This window comes from Crocodylus porosus, unplaced genomic scaffold (genome assembly GCF_001723895.1).
Source record: "Crocodylus porosus isolate Cpor-Errol unplaced genomic scaffold, CroPor_comp1, whole genome shotgun sequence".
Taxonomy (NCBI): domain Eukaryota; kingdom Metazoa; phylum Chordata; order Crocodylia; family Crocodylidae; genus Crocodylus; species Crocodylus porosus.
The window spans coordinates 108,484,684-108,509,823 of record NW_017728886.1 but is presented as its reverse complement, the minus strand read 5'-3'; the positions used below and the strand labels follow the sequence as shown (position 1 = coordinate 108,509,823).

The 25,140-nt window shown below is 43.0% G+C and overlaps 1 protein-coding gene across 1 annotated transcript in view; it reads left to right on the top strand.

Annotated features, from left to right (window-relative positions):
• The first annotated feature begins 4,509 nt into the window (after positions 1–4,509).
• SLC6A19 (solute carrier family 6 member 19) overlaps positions 4,510–25,140 on the top strand; it is a 38,106-nt gene continuing 17,475 nt past the window's right edge. Inside the window, exons 1-5 of the mRNA XM_019540383.1 lie at positions 4,510–4,797; positions 16,793–16,933; positions 22,675–22,812; positions 23,315–23,496; positions 24,086–24,196. Coding sequence (XP_019395928.1) covers positions 4,596–4,797; positions 16,793–16,933; positions 22,675–22,812; positions 23,315–23,496; positions 24,086–24,196 — 774 coding nt within the window. The 5' untranslated portion in view covers positions 4,510–4,595. The remainder of the gene's footprint in view (positions 4,798–16,792; positions 16,934–22,674; positions 22,813–23,314; positions 23,497–24,085; positions 24,197–25,140) is intronic.

The following is a 25,140-nucleotide window of genomic DNA, read 5'->3' as shown; positions in this document are numbered from 1 at the left end:
TGGCTCAGCCCAGCCATGTACATCCTGCTGCTCCCAATCATGGAACCTCTGACAGATTGAGATTGACTGTCAGAGGCTCCACAAGTGACTGGTTGTTGACCACTGGTGTACAGGCACCTGAGGTAACTAGTTGATTGCCCTGATTTCTCAGGAATTATAAGAGCACCTCCCCTGTTGCCCTCTCCTGCATGCACTTCCTATTTTCTACAGTTATTTTTTTTAAAGTACATTTTTTGCTGTTGGAGATCTTTAACTACATTTCTCTGACAAATTGCTTTGCGAGAACTGGGTGCATCTACACTTGCAAATGCTCTGGGGTGGGTTTTCTGTAGAGTAATTTACTGTACAGGAAATCTACCCAGACAGGCTCCTACACATGTGAGGAAGCAGGAGCAGATTTGCTGCTCATGGCAGCAATCTGCTCCCACACCTGCTGGCCCTGCACCAGCCCCTTGCAGTAGCCAGGGGAGCTCTAGGCTGCCCCTGGGTGCTAGCCCAAGGGCTGGGCTGGCAGGGAGCACCAAGTCAGAAGACAGCTGTCTCCTCATGGGAGGTGGGACATTGTTCCCTGCCCCCGGGAGCTGCCTGCTGCTAGGGCAGACTCTGCCACTGGAGCCTGGGCGGGGACAACGTCTCCCTGCCCAGACAGCAGGGAGCTCCCAGCCTCCATTCCATGATAGTGATCGTGTCGCTCCAGGCTGGGAGAGTCTCAGCCCTACCTCCACGGTCATATAAGCAAGTACTAAATGACCGTGCAGAAACAACTGCGCAGTCCATTGCTTTTGTAGACACAGCCAGCAAGTAATCCAGAGTAAGTCTGGTACTTGTATATACAGGTAGAAAATTTACTTGCAATTAGAGCAAATTGCTATGCAGTAAGTGTCTGCATGTATAGATGGTGATGCTTATTATTCAGTAATTTGCTCTAATCTCAAGTAAAGCATCTTGTATAGGTACTGTCTGCTAACTGATTGGATCTTGGAATGTTATTCAATAATTGTGACATTAGGTAGTACGTTTTCCCTGCAAAGATCACTTAAGGTGTTAAGAGTGAGGATAGAATGTTATTCCACCTAGTGGACAACCAAAGTGCAACTTGAAACTAACTTTGACTAAAGGGTAGGAATAATGTTGTTATCCACTCTACATGATTTCCCTTTGGGATCAAGGATCAGGACCCAGACAGTAAGACTGTGATAACAAAATCTGCTGAGGACTCCCAGGAGCGGGTCCTGTCAATACTAGGGGCATTAGAGCATCATACAAGAAGGAGTGAGAGGATGTCTATATGACATGATCCAGTGCCATGTAGAGACACCAAGATACAGCTCATTGTACAAGCTCATGAACCAGGAGCAGTTCTGTTGCATCGATGCAGATATTCTGCTCCCGGGACCTGAGTTAGTACACGTTCAGAGTCAATATGAGCATCTCTACACAATGCTCCATATACACATACCCTGAGTGACCTTGAGAACTTGAGCAACGGCAGCTGGGTAAAGTATAACAGATTATAGTGAAGACCAGGTTTAGCTCTAAGCTGGGAGTGCACCATTTGAAAGTGGCAGTAAAGAGGCCTGGGTATAATAGCTGATCCCAGGATGCCTAGCCCAAAGAATTACCAATGATGCATAGCATCTAAGGTGCCCCAACAGCTGCAGCAGCCTTGGGACTGACTTGACTTGACTTGATTCGAGGGTGCCTAACCCACCAATCTGGTGGAGCCCCAGAAAGACTGTAGCATGTACCAATCACAGGATTTCCTTTGAAGTCCAAAAGAATATCTGTTAGGATGCATCCAAAAGAAGCTTGTTTCATTTCTTTCTCTCTCTCTCTCTCTCTCTCTCTCTCTCTCTCTCTCTCTCTCTAAGTACCATATCCAAACAGGACATTGGTGACCCTGGTCTTCCAGAGATCTCTTCTCTTTGAGGCATACAGAAATTCCAGTGTTGATACAGTCATCCATTTAGACAAACTCGACCTCTGTTTTCCATGATCTCTCCTTTCTTCACTCTTTCCAGTTATGACCAGACTTTTAATTTCCTCTTTCCTCATAATGTCTGAGAAACTCTGTCTCTTTCTGATGTTAATCAGCAACTTCCTCCTACAGCCTGCTCTTAATAAAATATCTTCATTTGAAGTGCGACTTGTCCAACATACCTTCAAGATGCACCTTAAGGACCACATCTCAGTTGCTTCAATTCTCTTTTCCATACTTGGTGATATTGTCCAGCATTCTGATACATACATGAGGACTAGTATGACATAACAGCTCATTGTTTCTTTTAGCCCTCGGATGGGCAAAATGACCGATCCAGCCAGCAGCTGGACTCCATTGCCCAGTAGCCCCTGCCCATGTGGCTAGGGCCGGTCTCCATGGAGACCCCAGTCACAGTTGCGCAAGAAAGCTCAAGGCTGGAGCTGCCATGGAGACTAGCCGCAGCTGCACTGGCAGCGCACATAGCAGAGCAGGGCAGGGGGCTGCTCTGGAGTTGCTGGGATCTTGCAATGGGGGCAGCTTGTTCCAGAGCCAGGCCAGAGCCACGATCTGTAGCCTGCACACTCTGGGCAGGGGTGCACAAGCAGGGGATCACAGCTGTGCCCCAGCTGCTTGCAGTAGTGACAGCCTGGTCTGGAGCTGGGGCACAGCCGTGATCCCCTGCTTGTGTGCCCTTGCCTGGAGCGTGGTGGCTACAGATCATGGCTCTGCTCTGACTCTGAAGGAAGCTGCCCCCATCATAAGTTCCCAGCAACTCCAGAGCAGCCGCCTGCCCTACTCTGCCTCTGGCTACTCCATGGCAAACCCAGCCTTGAGCTTTCCCGAGCAGCTGCAGCTGGGGTCTTCATGGAGACCGGCCCCAGCCATGCACACAGGCAGCTGGGAAATGGAGTCCACTGCCAGCCAGATCTGGCCCATGAGCTGGACTTTGTCTGTCTCTGATTTAGCCTATCAAAATGAAAGCTAAGAGGAGACCTGATGATAAATAGATACTTCAGTGGCATAAAAGCCAGGCTGGGAAGGAAGCTATGTAAGGTAATGAATAAATGGGTTAAAACAGGCCATGACTAAATTCAGGATAGTTTCTAACAGCAGAAGAGTATGGCTGGAAGAGATATCCTGGATCATCTAGTCCAAACCCCTGCACAAATGCAGGATGGCAGATTCCCACGGCTCTTGCCTAGTCTTCCAGCAGAAGTACTGGAGGCAAAGCAACCTAATTCATTTGAAGGTGGAGTTGACCAGGCCAGTAGAAGGGTTTGTATGGGGTGTTTTTCTGAGATAACTGGTGATGAGACTATTTGTCCTGGAGATCCTTTCCAGTCCTCTGTCCTTTATATCCCATACTGAACCTGGGGATTTTAGGATGAGATCAAACATTTGATTTATGCAGTGTTCATGTGCACTGTGAGTGCTGCCATGCTATCTAACTCAATGTTTGACAAGTTACATACATTAATGACTATGTTCCTGTCTGTTTGGTAAACTTACTGTCACACTGTTAATATAAACTGCACTGTTCCATGTGAGTTGCTTCCTGAATTGGAAACAGTGTAGTCCCCTCCAGGAAGCACTACTGTTGGGTTTAGCCTGCCCCATGGCAAACGAGGCTGCCCAGAGCACTATTTGGACATGGCTCTATTGCGTCTAGTTCAGGGGGCTGCTTGCCCAGAGCAGTGCAAAGTCTTTGAGGGAGCCACTGCTGGGCATGATAACTTACAAGTCTGCAATACAGATGTAACCTTGGATACCACAGTTTAAACTCATGCTGAGAATGAGAGAAAACTGTGATTTTTGTGCCTTTCGTCATCATAAAAAAGAACCACTTGCTGTCAACATACCATAAAATTATAAATAAAGATAAGGCATTTTTATGACTTCAAACCTATTTATAAATAGGCACTTCCTTCCTTGAGGCTTTGTCTTCTGGTAATTAGATGTACAGCATTTTTAAAACAATAAAGATCTTAAAATCCCTGTCACACTCCTTCTGTAGATTGTTTAATAGCTTACGTCATCTAGTAGAGAAACAGAGAAATATCTTGGTTCAAAATCATGGGAACTTGGAAGTAAAAATAAGAGTTAAAAATATGCTTTTGGGGAAATGATGTGCAGCAGATTTACATAACATTCATTCACCTTGAAAATTAAAAGTTGGACACATACTTATTAGCTCTGAATCTACGGGAATCTTTTCACTCTCCACCTGATAGGGAAAAATATGTATTGTACTTGAATTTACACAGGAGGAGTGACAAGAAGTGTTTCACAACCGTGTAGGTGATTAAGATTTATAGAGCAAATTACCTCCTAAATTGCAGCAACTGGTATTGATGTCTTATACAAAATGAACAAAGTGCTCCGTGGAGCCTAGGCAGATAAGACATTAATAAATATCAGTGCTGACTTGGTTAATTAAATGATTTGCTGACGTTTCTTTTTACCACAAGTCTGCACTTTCAGGTTTAGTGCCAAAGGTTCACTATATATAGCTGAAGCCAACATTTGATGATCCCTTTTGAATCAGATCTATAACTGGCTGCTTGCTCTGTTCATTCTTGTCCAGAGCATTATTTTAAGATAAAAGACATATATAATGGTAAAGCTAAAGTTGCCTAATTCAGGCCTGGAAAACAGAATACCTTCCCATGAACAGCTAGAAATCCTTGAAAAAGAAGAAGCAGATTCAAGACCGAAATGGGATAACAAGGCTCAGTATATGTTAACCTGCATAGGCTTTTGTGTGGGTTTAGGAAATGTATGGCGGTTTCCTTATCTCTGCCAGAGTCATGGAGGAGGTATGCTTTTTAATCATTTATTTAAGGAAATAGAAAGAATGAAAAGTAGCTTCAGTTTCTCATTCAGGGAAATTAGTTTATACTGAATGATGCATTGCATATTGCAATAATATTTAGTTTATCTCTGATAAAAATTCTGTCATTGTCTCTAGCTTGCAAAACAACTCTTTCAATTTGCTTTCTAAGTATGTTGGTTTTGGGTGCTTTGGAGATATTATGGAAGATATTTCTGAGGGTTTGAAATCCATGATCCATCAAGTATATTGCTTATATGAAACAGTGGAAAGTATAAAATAAATGTTTCATTTATATTGTAGTAATATACGAGCAGAAAGCCATACTAAGCAAACGCTAGAGACTGACAAGCATCTATTGTTTGATGGAGTTGATTTTCAAAGAAAGTGAAGCCAATATATACTTGTTATATTTCAATTTCCAAGACATAATGTATCTAATAAGGGAAGTCTTTTATACAGGCTACTGTCATGAAAGTAGGGTTGTATGAAACTAGATGTGTATCTGTTGTCATTTAATATGAAATGACTTTCTCTTTTTCATATGCAAGAATTATTTTTTAACACAGAAAATGGTCCAACAAACTCAACTCTAAAAGGTGTCTGGTAACCCATGCTTCAAGGCTTCACTGGTTGCCTGCAGGGTCCAGGCATTCTACCTTTTCATTAATGCGTTTTTGGACTTCTGGGGTTTTTTCACCTTCCTCTGAAACATTAGATATCTGCTCTGGGTCAAGGTGGGACATTGATTTGGGTTTCTGGGCAGCAGGTCTTGCTCTTGCACTCAGGGGCAGACTGATCTCCAGATCTGGGGTTAGGAAGGGGACTGTGAACCTGTTTTTCATTTGTTTGTTTGCCTACATCTGTAGCACGGGCAGTTTGCTTCCTAGGGACCCTCACAGTATATTTTACCTAGCAAATTCTTGCCACTGTAGTGGCCAAGGCTCTGTTAACACCCTTGTCCCATCTGCTCTCTTTCCATGCCTGCAAAACCTTCACTGGGTGCTTTGTGGCTTTGTGAGCAAGAAAGGTTTCTCAGGGACACCTCTGAACAAGCAGTCACCTGAAAATGCAGGAGGCTGGCCTTTGATGGCCAGAGGCCCTATTCAGTCCTATATTCCTGGGACTGTGAAAGGTTTGGGGAGGATACACTACTGTTTCCATTATAAAAGATGCCTGCAAGTATGTACAGCTCAGAGGTTTTTCACTTGCTTTAGATAATGTATGACACATCTGTGATACCTGAGTGAATGCAAAATATCTTAGTAAGGTAGCAGTGCCAGTGTAGGATATTTTATTGTTTAACACTTGGGAGTTTTTCTAAGCGCCTTAAAAATCAAAGGCCAGATTCTATTTCATCTATTCAACAGCAAAGTGGAGTTAGGCACCTAAGTGTGATTTTATTTTACAGTGCTTGAGTCTTGAAAACCCACGAATGCATCTACTTTTGTAACACATTTTCCTCTGACAGAAACACAATGAGGAGGAGAACTCATCCACCTTTTGCATTAACAGATTCTCAGGGACTTAAGCAGGGTAGAATTGCACTTAGGCACCTATGTCTATTATGTATAGCTGGAATAGAATATGCCCCCATATATGTACTTAGGTAGCTTTAACCTTTAATGTGCATCACAGGTCCACAGTAGAAATGTGGGATAAATTTGAACTTGTTTGAAAAATGTTCTTGAAATGCAGTTCCCTCTCCTAAAGATACTATGTCATCCATTTTTTACAGTTCTTACCACTTTTTAGTGGGCACATCAGTGGGCCAAGTTACATCCCTACCCCCGCCCACCTGACATAGTACCCTGCACTATGCACAAAGGGCGTCATCCCTTTGTGTCCACAACTCACTGCCACTTCAAAGTTTTTTAGAGTAAATCTGGGTCAACCACATGGACCAAGCCTGGGTACCATGAATGGGAAGCTCATTTGGACATGGGGACTAGAATGGGGACTCAGCAGCAAGCCAGAATTCATGGACCATCTTCTTCAATGTCTGTTTGTATTCAGGTTCAAGATGATATGCTGTGGCCTTGAATTTAAGCTACAGCCATACAGTGCATATTTAAATCTTGCCATTGGCTGTTTCTTGGTAATTTTCCACTTGCATTCTGCTCTTAGTGGGGTGGAGCGAGATGTGAAGGGGAGGTTTCCTTCTGAAAGAAAAGCTCTTGTTTTGAGCTGATAGTTCAAACCACTCACAAGCCTAGTGTGACTTCTTTTAAAAATAACTACACCTCATTAGGGCAAAGGACAGAGTTACTGATGCAAGTCAGAAGTTATTGGGAGCTGTTTCTTCAGACAGACACCAAGAATGGGATGCTTTTAAAGGGTTTTTTTTCTGAAACCCATGTGCATTTTGGAGATTGTGTATGTACACATATGTTTTTTTAAGAGAAATGCCAGTGTCAAGACAGTCCTGTTTTTTAGTTTCTTGACCATAACCCCACCTTTGCTTGCCAGTGTGCATGTGACAGAACTGCAAGGAGAAAAGTCAACTTTAATGCACATAAATAGATATGCTTCCTCCTGGCTAGTCAAAGTGAAACCACACAAATTGAAGGAACTCTTTACATATCTTCCTCTCACATCACCTCCAGGTAACAGATGGCGTTTTCCATTACTTAATATTATCTCCCCTCCTACTTTCTCACCTGATGCATGTATACCTTTCCTGCCCAGGGCTAGAAAATGCTGCTGGGAAATGAACCACCAAGGGAATACACTCCCCACTTTCAATGTATTACAATGTTAGGATTATTTTTAATAAAGATTTATCTGAGTTGAACAGATCTTTGTATGAAAGATTTACAACATCAATCACATTACTAAATGCTGGAAAAATGCTAATCAGAGACATGTTTTTAAATATTTTAGTGCAGTAATTATATTTAGAATCCTTAAATCCTTTAAAAAATGCTCAATTTTCACATGTTGAAAGCATTTCAAAAATATGTTTAAAGCATTCTAAATAAATTAAACAGACCCACAACAAAAACAGTACTGGAAGGGTCATAGGATGTAACCTATCCTCCTCAAAGCAGTATTATCTTTTCGAACCACTCCAAACAAATGTTTGTCTAATCTGCATTTCAAAATGTCCATTGATTAGAGAGTCCACAACCTTTTTAGATAATCTGTTCCAATGCTCAGTCACCCTCAGGGTGAAAAAGTTCTCCCTCATATCTATCCTAAATCTCCCTTGCTGCACTTTAAGCCATGACTTCTTGTCCTGTCTTCCGAGAACACAAAACAATTGATTCACATCATATTACTTAATGGCTTCCCTGTTATTGCAGTGGCAGAGCACTGGCAATGCCCTTGCTTCCCAGGTTTTTTCATCTGTGGCAGGTTATGGGGTGTTAATAGTGCTTCAAACATTAATTCTTGTAGTTATAGGTGAGGGTACAAAGAGGTAAGTTTGGGAATCCCTTTGATTGATGATAACCCGTGGCTGCACTGGAGTGGACTCAATGGCTCAGGAGGCCTTTCTAGTCCAATGTTCCTCTGTTTCTTTTCCACACTTTTTTGCACTCAAAAACTGTTCCTAAGTCCTCCCCAAATTCTTTTCTTCTTCACACTAAATAATCCCAGTTCTTCCACTTTTCATGGAAGTCTCATTTCCTAGATTATTTCCTCTAATCATTTTGTTGCTCTCCATTGGACTTGTTCTAACTTGTTTTATTTGAAGTGTGGCACCCAAAACTAGAGTCAATACTTCAGGTGAAGCCTCTCCAGTGCCAAATAAAGTAGAAGAACCACTTTGACTTCCCAGTGATGCACCTGCTAATATAGGCCAACATTACTGCTTTTTTTCTGAAGAAAAATATTAATTATCCAAAATATTACAATAAACATATTTTTAAAGAAATAGCCTTCCACTTGTAGTCCCACAGCTAAAAGTAATGAGCTTTTATTTTAAATAGCCATCACTCCCTCCTTCCTGGGGCTTGTCCCTGCCTGGAGCTCCTAGTAGCTCTTCCCCAGCTTTCCCTTTCCCCTAGCCCTGCACCCAGGTTGCAAGGATAAAAGGATCCCAAGGCCACTAGGTGTCAGGGAAGCTTTGCTGCTGAGTCCAGAGCCAGATTTCTCACGCACAGCTCTACCGACATGCTCAGCCCTAAAAAACTTCAGAAAGAGGTGTTTTCATTTCAGGACCTCTCTTGCAGGGCTCAGAACCTTGCACAGGAGTTGGAAAGGATGATCAAATGGTCTTCCCTGGGGATCCTTAGAGAGCATACCCATTCCTCTCTACAAAACATGTATGAGGAGCTGCCATCCAGTACCCTCCACCTCCCACCCCTTTAATCCCTCACATCCCCCAGGAGCCCCTACATCTGCAGTCTGGACTTGCCTCCCAGTACCCTGTCCCCCTTGTTCCCTCCTTCCACCTTTCATAGATCCTTGCTGCTCCTCAAACACCTGGTTGGAATAGGATGCTGTCCAGTGTACACTGAACCAGAGAATGACTGAGCATGTCTGTGGGCACAGCTCTGAACTTTGAGCATATAAAATGCTAAGCTTGCTGAAAAATCCAGTTCAAAGGATCTAAAAGTAGTGAACTGTCTGAAGATGCAGATGTCTGTCTGAATAGATTTTCAAAACATCTAGGTGCCACAATCCTTTCGGATTCTAAAGACCTATGGTCTTTAGAACATCCCATTGGGCCCCTAGCCATGTCTTTAACCCTTCAGTGCCTTGAAAGATCTAGCTGTATGCTTCTTAGAGTGGTCGTCCAAAATCTGTGCGCATTTGACAACTGCGGTCTTAATTTCTGTGCCATATTGCCTCATCTTTGAGATCTGCCTTATTCCAGAGAGGCGTGCAAAGATAAATGAATTCAGGGTGCTATGAGCATTAGGTACTACTATGAGGAGGAGCACCAAAAAAATTGTTAAGGCATGTGAAGTAGTGAGCAATGTTGTGCAAAGTTTGCATGATGTGTGATGAAACATGGCTGTAATTGCTAGATGGTATTGAGGTTCTGGGAAACAGTTTGGTCAGGGCAGAGGGACAACTCTGCTAAGAAATAGTCTGCACTGCTTATATTGTGCAAGCTACCTGACTACCTCTAGCTCAGGTGTCCATGGGCTACAATGCATCCTGCACTGTAGACATAACTACAGAAGGCCTAGGACCATACAGTGAATGAAGAGGTTGTATAAAAATAATGTGCAGTCGGCTATGCCATAAGTACCATGCCTCCAACTTACCAGAGAAGAAAAAGGTCCTGTGAATAAATCACATATAATAGCGTAACTGAAGACTGCCCTAATATAGATGCACACAGTGGGGCAGAATTTAAGTCACATGAGATCCAATTTTATTCCACCTATTGGACATCTAAGGGCCTTGTTACATATTAATTTTAGGCAGCTCAGGGAGTTCCTAACTCTGAATTGTCCACACATTAAGCTATATAAACTAGTTTTAATTGCCCTTTAGGCTTCTTGAAGTTACACCACTCCAGGGCAAGTTTATCTCTGACCCATGTTACCCACCTCATGTTCAGCAAATGTGTAGCCACACCCCAGAGATAAGCCATCCAAGTTGCAATCGTTCAGCATTCCCAGATTCAATGTCCCTTCCCCCCTCCCCTCCTGTTCTGTGTGGACAAACTTTCCACCCCATGAATTCTACTGCCCAGGGCACCAGTACCGGCACCAAGACAACCCCGCCTCTTGTGTGATCTGGTTGGGCACCTTGCAGGGGTACAGATCCATCTGGAAGGGAGGGCTGGGGTGAAGCAAAGTAAGAGGCCAGATATGTAGGGCCATTCCTAGGGGGGTGATTCAGGGTGACTGCCCAGGGCCCCACACTTTGGGGGACCCTGCTGAGCTGGACAGAACAGCTGTGGTGGAGAGCTATCCCTCCCCTGCCGCTGCTTCATGTCCGGGGCCCATGGGATCAGAGCAGGGACAGGTCCCCACAAGGGCTGATTTGCCACAGACCCTGCACCCTGCTTAGGTCAGCTCTGCGGATAGGGGTCCCTATGATCTGGGGCTTCCCTCCCAGGGCAGGGACACTATCCCCAGGATCTGGAGCTACTCAATCCCAATCCCAATTTATTAAGGCAAGAGACTTTCTTTAATTTACTTCCTCTTTATTTCTTTATAAATTCTTTATTATTATTATTATTTATTTTTATTTTATCCTTCAGTGGCTTCAATGGCTGACTTCCTTCATTTCATCACCCAGCCCCCAGCTGCCATTCCTACCCATTGCCTCTTCACCTCCCATTTCACTACCCAGTTCCCTTCATTAAACTCTCCCCCTTCCAGCCTCATGGTCCCACTCCCACCCACCTACCTCTCCAACCTACCTCCATGGAGAGCAGCCTGTTCTGGCTCGCCAGCCCTATAGTGGCACCTCACAGCTGTAGCTCCTAGTCAGGCCACTGCCTGCCAGCCCTCTTGTAGCAAGTCACAGCTGTGCAGGTCGGGGACAGTCAGAGAAGGTTTTTCGCTTGAATGTATGTCTGGCCTAAACTTGAGCTAACACTAGCACTGATCAACATTTGAGAAGATTAAAGTGTAATGTGTAAAAAAGCCATTAGTGAACTTAGACTCTTAAGCAGGCTTCTATTCTATCCTGCTCAAGTACTAAAAATCCATGAATGCATCTACTTTTGTAATATGCTGTCATTTAACCTTTAAGATTAAATCGCAAAATAGTAGCAAAGAGGAGGACTGACTTAACTTTTGCATTAACTGTTTTTCATGGACTCAAGGAGGATGGACTAGAATGGCACTGGGAGGCACCTACATTCTTTTACATGCCTAACATGTGGAATAGAATTTGGCTCTTAGCCCATGTTTCCTAATGTTGAATGCTTGATTTTGCAATCTTTAAAGTTCTTTTTAACATAAGTGAGGGTGCATTTTGTTATACACAGAACATGGTTTTTTTGTAAGCCCAGATTTATTATCTGCTTCCATGGAAATGGAGCAGGACCAATGCTGAGTTCCAGTAAGTTATATTTATTCCACTTGGCTCCTATTTGTGCTTTTTTTTTTTAAATGAGGCATTCAGTTTCTGGTGGGCCAGCAGGGAGCAGCTCTGTCAGGGCTTCAGCCCTCATCCATAGATTCTCTATCCCATGGACAGGGTTAAGCAGCCTCCATTCTTCTCTAAGATGTTCCTACTGCCTGTGATCTGTAAGGTGTCAAAAGCCAACTGGGTCCGGGGGTGCACTGTGCTCACTTCCTCTCTCTCTTTGTACTAGAGATGCAGATACTAATAATACCAACTTCTTACCACTAGGGGTATCTCCCAATCCAGGGCTCTGTCCAGCTAGGAGCTTAGAGGGCATGTCTACATGAGACACTAAATGTGCAGTAGACTAATTCTACTGTGCATTAGCATCTCATGGCAAAAGCCAAGCTAATGTGATAATGTGCAGTAGAATTAGTCTACAGTGCATTAGCATCATTAAAAGACCACGTGCTGGCGCTACTGTGCAGTACTACACATTGAGTTAGTACCTGTTACTACAGGTACTAAACTTAATGCGCAGTAACAGCAGTGCTTTAATGCACATGTAGATATGCCCAGCCAGTCACAAATCATTTCAGGTCCTGTGAACAGTGGAAAGGGAACTGAGTGAAGCAAAGATTTACCCTGTGTTTTTTGAACTGTGATGAACAAGGAGCTTTTTAAATGCAGATGGACAATATTAACTTGAAATAAGAGCTACATTTTCAGTTTATAAAGAACTCTTCTTTTTCCAGACATTCAAACTTTAAGGTTAGGATTGAGGGGGTTCTTTCTCCTACACACAACCTTTTTTGATGACCAAATATAGAGATGGATATGAGTGGTTACATTGCCTTTGCAGTAGTTTAGTTTGTGGCTTTTCCTTTGAAAGGGGAGTATTTGCAGTAGCACAATGGGATGAAATGAAATGTTCTACCCTTGAAACGATGTATTAAACAATTCTAAAATATGTCATTACTAAATATGCAGTTGATTTCAATATGAGTACAGTGTAAAGGTTAGGAAGTATGCATCAACACTTCAGCTGGCAGCCTCAGAATGAACTTTATTTTCATTTGTTAGATATTCCTGACATTAGACCTTGTCTTATGGTTAATCTTTATTGAGAACTATCTCATTTAATTGTCTGCGTTAAACATTTGTGCTTCATCCCTGACAAAGCACTATGAAAAACAGGATGTAATGCTTAAACTTTCAGCCTTGGTAAAATATCATTTTATACAATTAGCATAAGCCTATAGCAAACTGTACTACTCTGTGACAGAGACCTTGCTTGTTGTTGTGGCACTATTACTAAATTGACCATGTCAGAGATGTTAGAGATGATACCGTGTCAACAGTCAATAAACTGCTGTTTCTCAGCTGGAACTCAAACACAGTTCAAACAAACAGAAAAGCAATTGCATGCAGAAACTTTTTAGACTGAAATGCATATGTGATCTGTTTGTTGGAAATCAAGTGAAGTCTATAAGGATAATTTCTATTGTAAATTAGAAACTCTTAGAAAAATGGACTTCTAAATTTACTTAAAGAGACACAATAATAATGCAGATGTGATATAAAAAATAAAATAACTGAATTGCAGTTATGAAAAGGGTTTGAGTCAGGTCCTCGTTATATCTTAACTATACAAAGGATTTAATATTGCAAATTAGTATGATATGATGGTAGTGCTCCTAGCACCGAGCTCAAGATCTGAGCTTCTACCGTGCTTGAGGACACCCCCAGAGTATCCCCAGGACTCTCTCAACCTCATTTCTGAGGTTGTTGTGCACAAGACAGAAGCAGGCCAGTAGAGTTTATAACCTGAAGGTGAATAAGCCCTAACGTATCCTGTGTGGCCACTGTGCAGGTCCACAAAAGGGTGCTCACTCAAAAAATATGCCCCTGGGCTCCCCCACAATATAATTTCCCAGGATGGTACAGAGAGGAACAGGAAGTTTGAAGGGGGTTTTCTCAAAGTAGGACTTCAGAACTAAAGCCAAACCCAACAAAGAGGAAGAACAAATCCCTGATTCTAACACATCCTTATGTTAATTTATATAGCTATACTTAAAGTTATTTATTCACCAAGCACTGCTACAGTAAACTTTACATTAGTACTGCTTTTTATCAGTGCTTTTTACCTCTCGAGAAGTTTATCTACGATTGTATGCAATGAGGTATTATGCAAGACATGAACACCATGGAATATTATTGAATTTAACTACTCATTAATGTCTTCTGGCTTAATTATCTATTTGCATCTAAAGAAAAACCGGAATGCAAAACAGCTCAGTCACATACTGTAAGCAAACAATATTTAAAACAGAAAAAACCTGCAACATGTACTGTACTATATACATATGGGTCAGAATCTAATCCCCCTTTTGGACATCTAAGTGGATTTAGGTACCTTAGTACAATTCATTAATGTATCTACTGTTGTAACACACTGCCAGCTGACCCTAAGGGTGAATCTTTAAAAAGTAGGAAGGAACAGACCCACCCAACCACAATTTTCAGTCCATTTACACTCTTATAGGTAGAATAGTACCTGGCTTACAATGACATGAAGATGGAAGGCTTTCATGGAAAGCACCAGAGTGTTAACACCAGTAGGGGACAATCCCATTTAGAAGGGTTTGACTTGTGATGAGAAAAGACCTGGAGAACAGCAGTGTCAGATACATGACAGAGTTGAGGTTGAAGTTTGGGAGTAGGATCATGGTATGGCCATATACACAGTGGCATGGATCATGCATGACAATGCTAGGGTAGGAAAGATGCTTAAAGATGTATAAGAGACAGTGATTTTCACTGGGTTTTTCCTATCCCAAGGGAAAGGAGGTAAGAGCTGGTTATGAGAAGCAATTCATTACATGTTAGCACAGAGCTCCACTAATCAGCTCTGGTTAGAATCAGCATAAATTAGTCCCTCTTAGAAAATAGCATTAACATGGAATATACTGCTTCAAAATAGCCCACCTTCATTGCAGTAAAAATGGCAAACTGATAAATCTTTAAAAGTAACAGTAAATTGGGAATAATTATCCAGTAAGGCCAAGTCTAGGCAGCACAATGCAGTGCCATTCAGAACTACCCAGTGCAGCGCAGGTACCAGAATTCTGCAATGAGCTAAGGCAGAATGCATAGAAGCACGACTAAATGCTGTTTACTAAACACTGCAAAAACAGAAAGTGTCACTGCTCAGTGATGAGCAGGGATTCTTGTTTTCTCTGATAAAAAAGCACAGATTTTCTGATTAAACCCCCCCAAATCCACGTTTTTCAGTGATTCAAATGAAATACCACTATACACACACACGCGCGCACACACACACACACACACACACACACATATTGATTAAAATGAAATGCCACTATATAGACACAATGTTTTATTGATATATTTACAATTTTAAAGCGATTTGGAAGCCTATCAGTGCCTTAGTCACTATAATAAAACACATTCTAAATACCTATAAATTTTGGCATATGATTTTAAGTTTTTTATCATGGAAAAGCAGAGCTGCTCCTGCTCCCTTCACTCACCAGGACACAGGTCCAGGCGACTCACTCCCAAGCGAGAGTCCCCCAGTCCTGCTGGTGCCCTTCACTTCCCACCCACAGCTCCCCAGTCCTGCCAATGCCCCTCACTCCCCACCCACATCCCCCCAACCCTGCCAGTGCCCCTAACTCCCCACCCTCCCAGCCCTGCCAGAGGGGGACCCCAGCTCCTAGGGCTATGGGGCCAGGGACCCAGGTCCACAGCTCCCTGCCCCCTGCAGCATCACCTGAGCCCTGGCTGCAGCCCACAGTGGAACTGCCCTGGCTGCAGCTCCCCCTCCACCATGGGTGGCATGGCCAGAGCAGAGCCCATAGTGGAGGTGGGTGTGGGCTGTTCCCTGTGAGCTCAGGTTCCCTGCCCTGCTGCCTTCCCTGCCAAGGCCTCCAGGGACCAAGCGTGCCAAGGCAGAGCAGAGTCAGGCAGTGAAGCTCAGTGATGCCACTGGGAGCTCTGCACTGCCATGGTGAGTCATCCCCTGCCTGCCTGACAGCAGCAATGGGCACAACACCCACTGCACCACCCCCGCTGCTGCTGGGCAGGGGTGGGGGGCGGAGGGCTCGCTATGGTGGTGTGGGGCTTGTAAATATATCAATAACAATGTGTGTTCTATATATATAGTGGCATTTCATTTTAATCATGGATTTGGGGGTTTTCAACCAAAGAATTTGCAATTTTTTAACAGAGAAAACCATGATCCCTGCAGATGAGGAAGATAAAGCAGAACAGGCTGGCTGGCTTAAGGCCAGCACAGGAACAACAGATAGGTCCAAACAAAACTGAGAATTTTTTTTAACTGATGCAGTGAAAATGGCACAATTTCAAAGTTTATTTAAGCTCTCATCATTCACCCCAACCTTAAAATTCACCATTTCCTGACTTCTTATTTGGTGCTCATCATTTAGGCTGTTAAGTGATACCAGAGATACTAAATACTCACAATTTCTACTCACTTCGGTTGCAGTTCTGAGCCCCAAATGCATCTAAATCAGGACCCCTCTCTGTGCATGTAGACAGTGAGAAGCACATTGTTCTGCCCACCTCTAACCACATGGTATAAGTGGTACACTGAGCACTACATAAGCTGTCTGGAGCAGGTATAATGATATAAGCCAGTTTCCTGAACAATCTTCAAGTACTTGCATGCAAAATTTTCATTTCTGGAACATGAGGACATAATCTGGGCCCATTTTTGCCACTGTAGGAAAAGGCGACCTCTTTTGGCTGAATTTATAGAGCCAAACAGATCTTCCACTGAACAATCTGAATATTAAGATTAGTCAGAAATATTATTTTTATCAGACAATAGAAAGAGATTTTATCTCAGTACTACCTAGGCTTACGTTCCGTTTGTCATACCTATGCCGAACGGCAATCTGTGATTTGTCAGGGTATTTCACGTGTATTAAATGTTTTCCTTTGTTGAATTCCAGGAGCCTTCATGATTCCTTTCCTCATTCTGCTTGTCCTGGAGGGCATCCCACTGCTTCATCTTGAGTTTGCCATTGGTCAGAGGCTGAGAAAAGGCAGTGTGGGGGTCTGGAGCTCCATCCATCCCACCCTGAAGGGTGTGGGTAAGTCTGAGGAAGATTATAACTAAAAACAGAAGGCACAAGAACCCACATAATTAATCTTGGCATTGAGGCATTATAGGTTTCCTCCAGGTTGAGTGAGTGGTTCAGGGGATCAAATATCAGCTCAGAGAACTGTAGACTGCTTGGAGGACTCAACTTCTGAGCACTACAGTCCTGAAGCTATCTGACTGGTGTCCCATTTCCAGGTACTGTGAGCAGTCCTGTATGTTTATAGGACTTAAGGATTTTAAGGATATTGGAGATTTCAGTGAGCTTCCCTATACCTAAGGATGGGCACAACACCAGCAGCATTGATACTGCTAGATTCTGAATGAACTTTGGGCCAGCAGCCTAGATGAATAGAGTTCTCTCTCTGTGGGCACATCGACATGAGATGTTTACTGTAGCGTAGACTAATTAGTTCTGCAATAAACATTTTGTGTCTACACGTGCATCCTTATTAGGCTGGAATAAATTAATTTACTTTGCAGCAGTAAAAAAAACTCCGCAGCAGCACATGAATGGATGCTGTCCCAGCTGGCTGGGGCATGAGGGTGTTTTAGCGTGAGTGGGCATGTTTCAGTGCTCCCGTCTCGAGGCACACTGTGCCCCAACCAGCAGAGCCCTTGCGCTCAGGCACATGGAGACAGGACAGCAGCCAGCCCAGGGCTGCCTGCTCCCCCATCTTGAGGCACCCTGTGCCCCAGCCAGCCAGGGAGTGGCTGGCTTAGGCACAGGGTGCCTCCGCACAGGGGCTCCCCCATCTCCATATGCCATTCCCTGACTGGCTGAGGCATAGGGTTCAGCGGGACAACGTGTCCTGCTGCAAACTGCATGAGCAGAGGCATGCACTGCAGCACAAAGAGCACAAATTCGTGCTGCTACTATTTGTGCTGCTGAAAGCACATGCCCCTGCTCATGTGAATGCAGCCATGAGTGTTTGAACTGGTTTAGAAAGCCATCCAACTGGGTGTAGTCAGTATGATAAAAACATTGTTACTCATGTCTTCAACTCACCCTTCTGGCAGCCTCTCACACATACTGAACAGGAAAAGCGAAAGGCTGGCAACCTGCATCAGGCCCCACATGAGAGGAACAGTGGCCCAAAGGACTTCTGCAATGATCCTCCATTCAGTTCTTTCTTCACTGTTTCACTTCACTCCAGGTCATACATATCTTCCTCAGCTCATGATGTACTGGTATTCCTTTTCTCCAGGGCTTCTTCTTTTTGGTCTTTCTTTCTGTCCTCTGAGTGGTCTGCCCTAGGGCTTGGCTCATAACATTAGTATGACCACTTATTTTTGTTTTCTATCTTTAATGTCAGCTTCTGGGTTTTGCTTGTGTTCTTCTATGTAGCTCACCATTTATTATCCTTTCAGGAAATTTGGTGTTAGATCCAAACTGTTATGGTAGATTACAAAAAGCAATCCATACCAATCCCATTCCAACTGCTGCAAAACCACACAAGCATCCAACTTCATTAAGCCCTTCCGTTTTCACTTGAAAGATTCGCTGGACTGTGGCTACTCCTCTTGCTAAGAAGCAAACCAGTTCAAACATCCATATGCCTAACTCCCGCATGAGCTCTGTTGTGAACCAGGTGGATGCTTAGAAGCACTTAAGTTGCTAATTCCCTGGGCCTGCTCTGTGGCTAGCAAGTGTCTGACATGGATAGCATACCAGCATTCATTGCAAAAGATACCAGGAAGAGGATTCAGTCTTCAGCACAAAAGCCTTCCAGGTGTATAACTTGCTCAGGAAGTGGGAGAACTGGTTTCAGGCTCTCCTAAGCCTGAGAGACTCAAATGCCCATCTCCACCTTCCAGGAGAATGCCCAAACCTCCTGCCATAAGCTAGTCTGGGCAGGGCACCTCCCATTCCTCCTTTTGAAGGCAGCTCACTGGGCAGTTGAGAGTGACCTAAAGGACAGCAGACAAGAAAGAGCCTGACCATGTAGCCCAGTCTATTGGGAATGGGGAATCCAGAGTTTTGAGTCTCTGCACCCTGGACTGCCTATGTATTTTACAGTCATTTGTTGAAAGAAGAAAAACAAACCTGGGATCTCATCTCTAGGCTGCTTTCTAGGCTGCCCTCCCCTAAAAAGGCTCAGGGCAGGTTGCGACCATGATCCAAGTGGGAGTGTGTAGCCTGAATCATGGTCTACTCTTCATTTATCCTTATCTAAAGATATTTAAACATGTCTTAAGTGCAAATGCAACGGACAGTGCCACCATTTTCTAGTGTTTTTCTTATAATAAGCATGCTCAGCATCTTCTGTTCCAGAGAGCTGTCTTGGATTGAATTTATGTTTTAAAGTTCCAGCTGAAGTAACTCAGGTCTCTTGGAGAATGACATTAGACAAAAATATGTAATGTTGTCCCTCAAACAATCATAACAAAATGATTGATACTGCTAGATTCAAAGTCTCCAGCTTTGGAATGGAACAGGTGCTTGAAATAGGGAGGAGGTAGGATTGCCTTAGCATCATAGATCTATGTCAGATTGGTACTTCTGAGCCTATGAAAACTGTAGTCTACATGTATTTAGTAGTGGCTCATCAGCAGCTGAGGTCACTACTTGGAAGATTTTCTGCACTGAGCATGCTCTATCCTTTCCTAGCTCCTCTGTGATGCTCATATGGTATGTGACTCATCCACACTGAAGAACTATTTTTCCCTGCACACCCTTACCTAAATCAGTGAAAAGGATGAAGTAGGCTCAAGGCTGTGTAGGGAAGGAGGTGGTAGTCTGTAGGACCCTTGGTTGGTTTGTTGAAGAAATTAAAATGTGTAGTAAATGAGGCGGGGGGTTGCAAAAAAGAAAGGAGGGACTGGAAAGGACTGCAAACGCTGAAGAACAGGGGCACAATTCAGAAGGATCTCAACAGTTTGGAAATCTGAGCTGCAGCTAACAGGATGAAGTTCTATGAGGACAAATGCAAAGTGCTGCACCTGAGGAAGAATAATCAAAAGCACAAATGTAAAATGGGTGACAACCGGTTGGATGGCAGCACTACAGAGAAGGATCTAGGAATCCTGGATCACAGACTCAATATGAGTCTGTAGTGTGGCACCTGTAGAAAAGACAAATCCAGTTTTGGGCTGCCTCAATAGGAGAAGTAGGTGTAAGACATGGGAAGTGATAGGCAGTGGTTAGGCCTCATCTAGAGTACTGTGTGCAGTTTTGGGCCCCACATTTTAAAAAGGACATGGAGGAGGTAGAAAGGGTCCAGAAGTGGGCAAAAAAATTGTTTATTAACTTTAGTTGAAAAGGAAATGAAGTAGACATAGTGTATTTAAATGTTATTAAGGAATCTGATGCAGCTCCACAGAAAACCTCAGATTGAAACTATAGGTTTACAGTTTAGGTGGTTAAACACTAATTCCAAGATAATTTTATTGATACCAGTATCAGAGGAAGATTATATGATGTCTATTCTGCATCTAATACTATTTATTATTTTTATTTTACATTTTCTTGGCAAGGGGAACACACAAAGGTTACCTGGAGATGTCACAAAGTTGAGAGGGGATTGGAAATACTTCAGACAATAGGAATAAGCAAAACAAGTAACATGAAATTTTAAAACAAAAGGCTTGGTTGAAGGAAAAAGAGATTGAAGGAAATAGGTATGTTCAGTTTGCAGAAATAGTGAATAAGAGAGGACATAATAGAAGTCTTCAAAATATCTGAAGGACTGCCATAAAGAAGGGGGAGAACACCTTTTCTCTCTTGTGGTAGAGAGCAGGGCACAGACCAATAACTTGTAGGTGCAGCAAAGTATATTTAGATTGGATACCAGGAAAAACTTCATTGTTAGAACAGTGAGGCAGTGTAATAGACAGTCTAGGAAAGTTGTGGGATTTGCATCACTGGAGATAGTCAAGAAGTCGGATAAGCTTTGATCAGGGATGATCTAGAAGTAATTATGCCTGTGCTATGCTAGGGATATTTCCCAAGCTTCTGGGCTCTCCTAATTGCCAAATGAGGCAGGGAAGGAAATTTTTTCCTCTCCTGTTGCTACACATCATACAGTTTTTTTTGCCTTCCTCAGAAGCATTGGGTGTCGGCTTAAGGCAAGGCTGGGGATTTTGACTTGGGTGTGCCAGTGCTCCTGCTGGGACTAAAATCTGCAGGTTCCTGGATAAAGGGCCATGCCCCCCTACTCAGGGTCAGACTGATCCCCATATTTGGGATCAGGAAGGAATTTTACCTTATAGTCAGATTGGCATGGGCTGGGAAGGCTTTTTCCTCTGTAGCAGGTTGTGTGGTTCTCTTCCTTGAATCTCTTGACAGGATTTTAGCAATTTCTGGATGGGCATTTGAGCAGGACACTGATTGCCATTGTTCTCTGCTTTACCTGTGACAGTTTAGGGTGCTATGTCTTGTAGTTTTGTGATAGCACTGATTGTATAGTTTTAGTAATAGGTTAGACAAGGATTTGTAAGGGATTGTTTGAATCAGGATGATCCTGCCTCAGATAGAGAGATGGACTAGATGACCTCCAGAGGTCCCTTCAGGCCCTTTTCTATGATTCTGTGATTCTGATTCAGGGTTTGACCAGCTGAATGCTGTCCTGGAAAATGGATTCTAACCTTGCTTCTGCTACAGAAGTCCTTTGCAATGCTGGGCAAATCACTTAAACAACGTTTCAAAGCTGACTTCTGTCTTATTTTTGGGTGCCAGCCTAAAGATACCTGAGAACTGATCTGCAGAAGTGCTGAGTGCTTTCAGTTGCAATGGAAGGCATTTATAGGCTGTGCTTGAAACACAGAAAGCACAATTAAATGCTATGTCCCACAAAATGCGAGGACCTAAGAGACATGTAAGTGTGATTCCACCATGTTCAAATCCCTAGAAAAACATTAACATGCCTACTTTTTCAGACTAGGAGCCACACACTGAGGATGTCTTAGCTGCAGTGGTGTAACAGAATTGCTAGGTCAAACCCTGAGGGGGGGGGAGTGATGCACAGTTTTGAGAGCAGGGGGAGAGAGGCACAGGTTCAAAGAGCAAGAGCAGGGTAGGGGCATAGGTTCTGAGATGGGTGAGGGAGGTGATAGCACAGATTTGAGGGAGGGCGGGGGGGACTGGTCACAGACTGCACTTTACCCACATCAGGAACTGCACAAGCCCAACTGAGCTGCTGCTGCCAGCATGTGTGCTCTGTTTGCCCTGTTTATTGCTCTTCAAGTGGCAGCTGCTGGGCTTTGAAGTTTCCGGCACGGGAACACTGCCAGGGCACACATTCTGTGGGGATTGAAAGAGATACCAATGTGCCTCTTAACTTATCACCCCAAACGGGCATCCCTTTCACCCACTCCTACTTATGCTACTGCTTGGCTGGTATGTTTCTTGGCCAGTAGTTTCCTATCTGTTCTTTAGTGGGATCAGTATATATGGCTGATAATGAGGAGGATAAAAAGAAACACTGAACAGCTTAGCATTCCACCACCATCCTCCAGTCTATGTCCTAGATGAGGAATCCTTAATTTTGGCATTTCCTAACCTTTCAGTGTGTGTGTGTGTGTGTGTGTGTGTGTGTGTGTGTGTGTGTGTGTGTGTGTGTAAGGACTAGCCTATAATACATATTAGAAGCCAAGGGCTGTGTATATTCATATCACTTAAAAATAAAATTTGCTTTGATATACCTGACTGAATGCAGTCTGAGGGTTCATTTTAGTTTTACAGTTAAAATGATAGCAAGCTGCATGGTATGCTCTTTTTCCTCCTCCTTTTAGGCATAGCAGCGATGCTTGTGTCCTTCCTTGTGGGCCTGTACTATAACACTATCATTGCCTGGGTGATGTGGTATTTCTTCAACTCCTTCCAAGAGCCATTGCCCTGGAGTCAGTGCCCGCTCAATGCAAACAGAACAGGTACAGTTTATGCAATGGAACATTTTTTTATAGAGCACATTTCTGCAGTTAGTAACAAATGTAATACAGTCTCTTTTTGTATAAGGATAATATGCTGCCTTACTAGGGAACATTTTAATATTGTGATAATTGGGTTTTGCAAGAAAATATTCAGCATACAGCCAGCTTATGGAAAATGAGATCAAACTTTGTGTCAATACTTGACACTAAAGTAGGCATCTTAAATAAAATGAAAAAACAGGAGTCTGTAGGAGATAGATTGATGTATTAACTTTGTCACATACACAGTATTCTCAGTGGTATGCAGGATCAATGCAGACTCTAGCATTCTAGAGAATTTTTTTGTAGATGCAGTCAACAGGATTTTTTTTAATCGTAAAAATATTGTCAGGTTGGGACAGATCCAAGCGAATAATACTTCAATATTACTGCTATGCCTCTGCTTCTTTTTTTAACCTAATGAATATAGGATGTACTGACTTACAATTTTTTTTGCTTTCAGGTTTTGTGGAAGAATGTGCCAAAAGCTCTCCTGTGGATTATTTTTGGTACAGAGAAACATTAAATGTTTCCACTTCCATTGACAATTCTGGCACTATCCAGTGGTGGCTTTTACTATGTTTAACATGTGCATGGGGTGTTCTGTATGTGTGCACAATCAGAGGCATTGAAACAACGGGAAAGGTACTACATTTCATTTCACATGAGAGTGAAATAATATTGATTATGCTATTGTGATTCCCTGTTTATATACATGGATATGAGAAGCTAGAGTCATTGTGCCTCATAAAGACATAGCAGGTTAGTTCTATTAGTTGCTGATGTCATAGCAACTAATAAAGACATAGCAGGTAGTTCTGTAACTTTATACTGACAAAGATTTTCTGCACGTGCACACTAGTTCCAAATTTTTGGTGCAGGGAAGAGGCACAGAAGTTATAGACACATTTTTCTAATGACTATCAGTTATCAACAGCAATTAGCAAACATCAGGTTGTGGATTGTTGATTTTATTGCTACAGATCCAGATAGAATGATTTTGTTAAAGAATTGCTATTTTTCTAAATTTGGGCCCTGACTGAAAAAGTGCTTTGTAATTATAAATTAAAATATTCAAACAGTTCTTGAGCTTAAGGTTCCACAGCACATTAATCATGGCTAATCTGATCTATTATTTTGTTTTCACTCCTCCTTTCTTTCTTCCTTAGCTATTCTTACTATGAAACAGTGCTTTATCTTATACTTTTTAAATAGGTATCTGGTTTTTTTTCAGGCTGTGTATGTAACATCCACACTTCCATATGTTGTACTTACCATTTTCCTGATCCGTGGCTTGACATTGAAAGGATCAGTCAGTGGAATTGTTTATCTCTTCACTCCCAATGTAAGTGATTGGATTGTTTGCCTGTCAATGAAGCTATTAAAGGCTAGATCCAAATTGGTCCCATTATCATCTAAATAGGATGTGGGTGGTATTTAGGAGCCAAAGTCATAGGAAAGTAGGGCTTGAAGGAAACTCATAACATCATCTAGTCTAGCATCCCTAACTAAACTGTCACAGCCAAGTGTCTATCTAACCTGCTTTGGAAAGTTTTCAAAGTTGGAGGCACCACAATTTCTCTATGTAGCCTTTTCCAATGTCTGACCACCCTCATAGTCAGAAAGTTCCTCCTAACTCCCAACCTAAATTTCTCCTGCTGAAGCTTGAGGCCATTCCTTCTATTTCTGTCTCTTAAAGCCCCAGAGAAAAGCTCATCTCCATCCTCTCTATAATCGCCCTTTTGGTATTTGAAGACTATTATCAAACTTCTCCTCAGTCTTCTTTTCTAAAGAGCCTAGTTTTTTCAGTCTTTCCTTATATGTCTTGTCTCCCAGGCCCCAAACCATTTTTCTTGCCCCATGCTGGTCTCTTTCCAAACTGTCCACATCCTTCATGTGATCCAGACTAGCTCTGCTGCAACATCGGCATGCTCAGAAGTGATCCAGTGTGGACTCCTAAGTATCTCAGTCCTAAAAAAACTCTTGTCTATATACCCAGAAGAACCTGATCTCTAGAACATCCTTAGAGCTCATTTAAGTCGCACTGGGTACATCTATGCTTGCTGCTGGGTACATCTACACTTGCTATTAGCACAGGGCAATAAACTGCAGCACTAGAGTTTATTGCTTCTGGGCATGCTGTGTCTACAGATATGCCTTGGGACCTCAGCACGTTGAGTTGGGTCGGAGCAGCCCTGACTGACAAGGAACGCAGGGGGTCAGCCTGCCAGCCCAGAGCTGCTCTGACCCAGCTCAACGTGCTGCAGAGGGGCTGGCTGGAGCACAAGA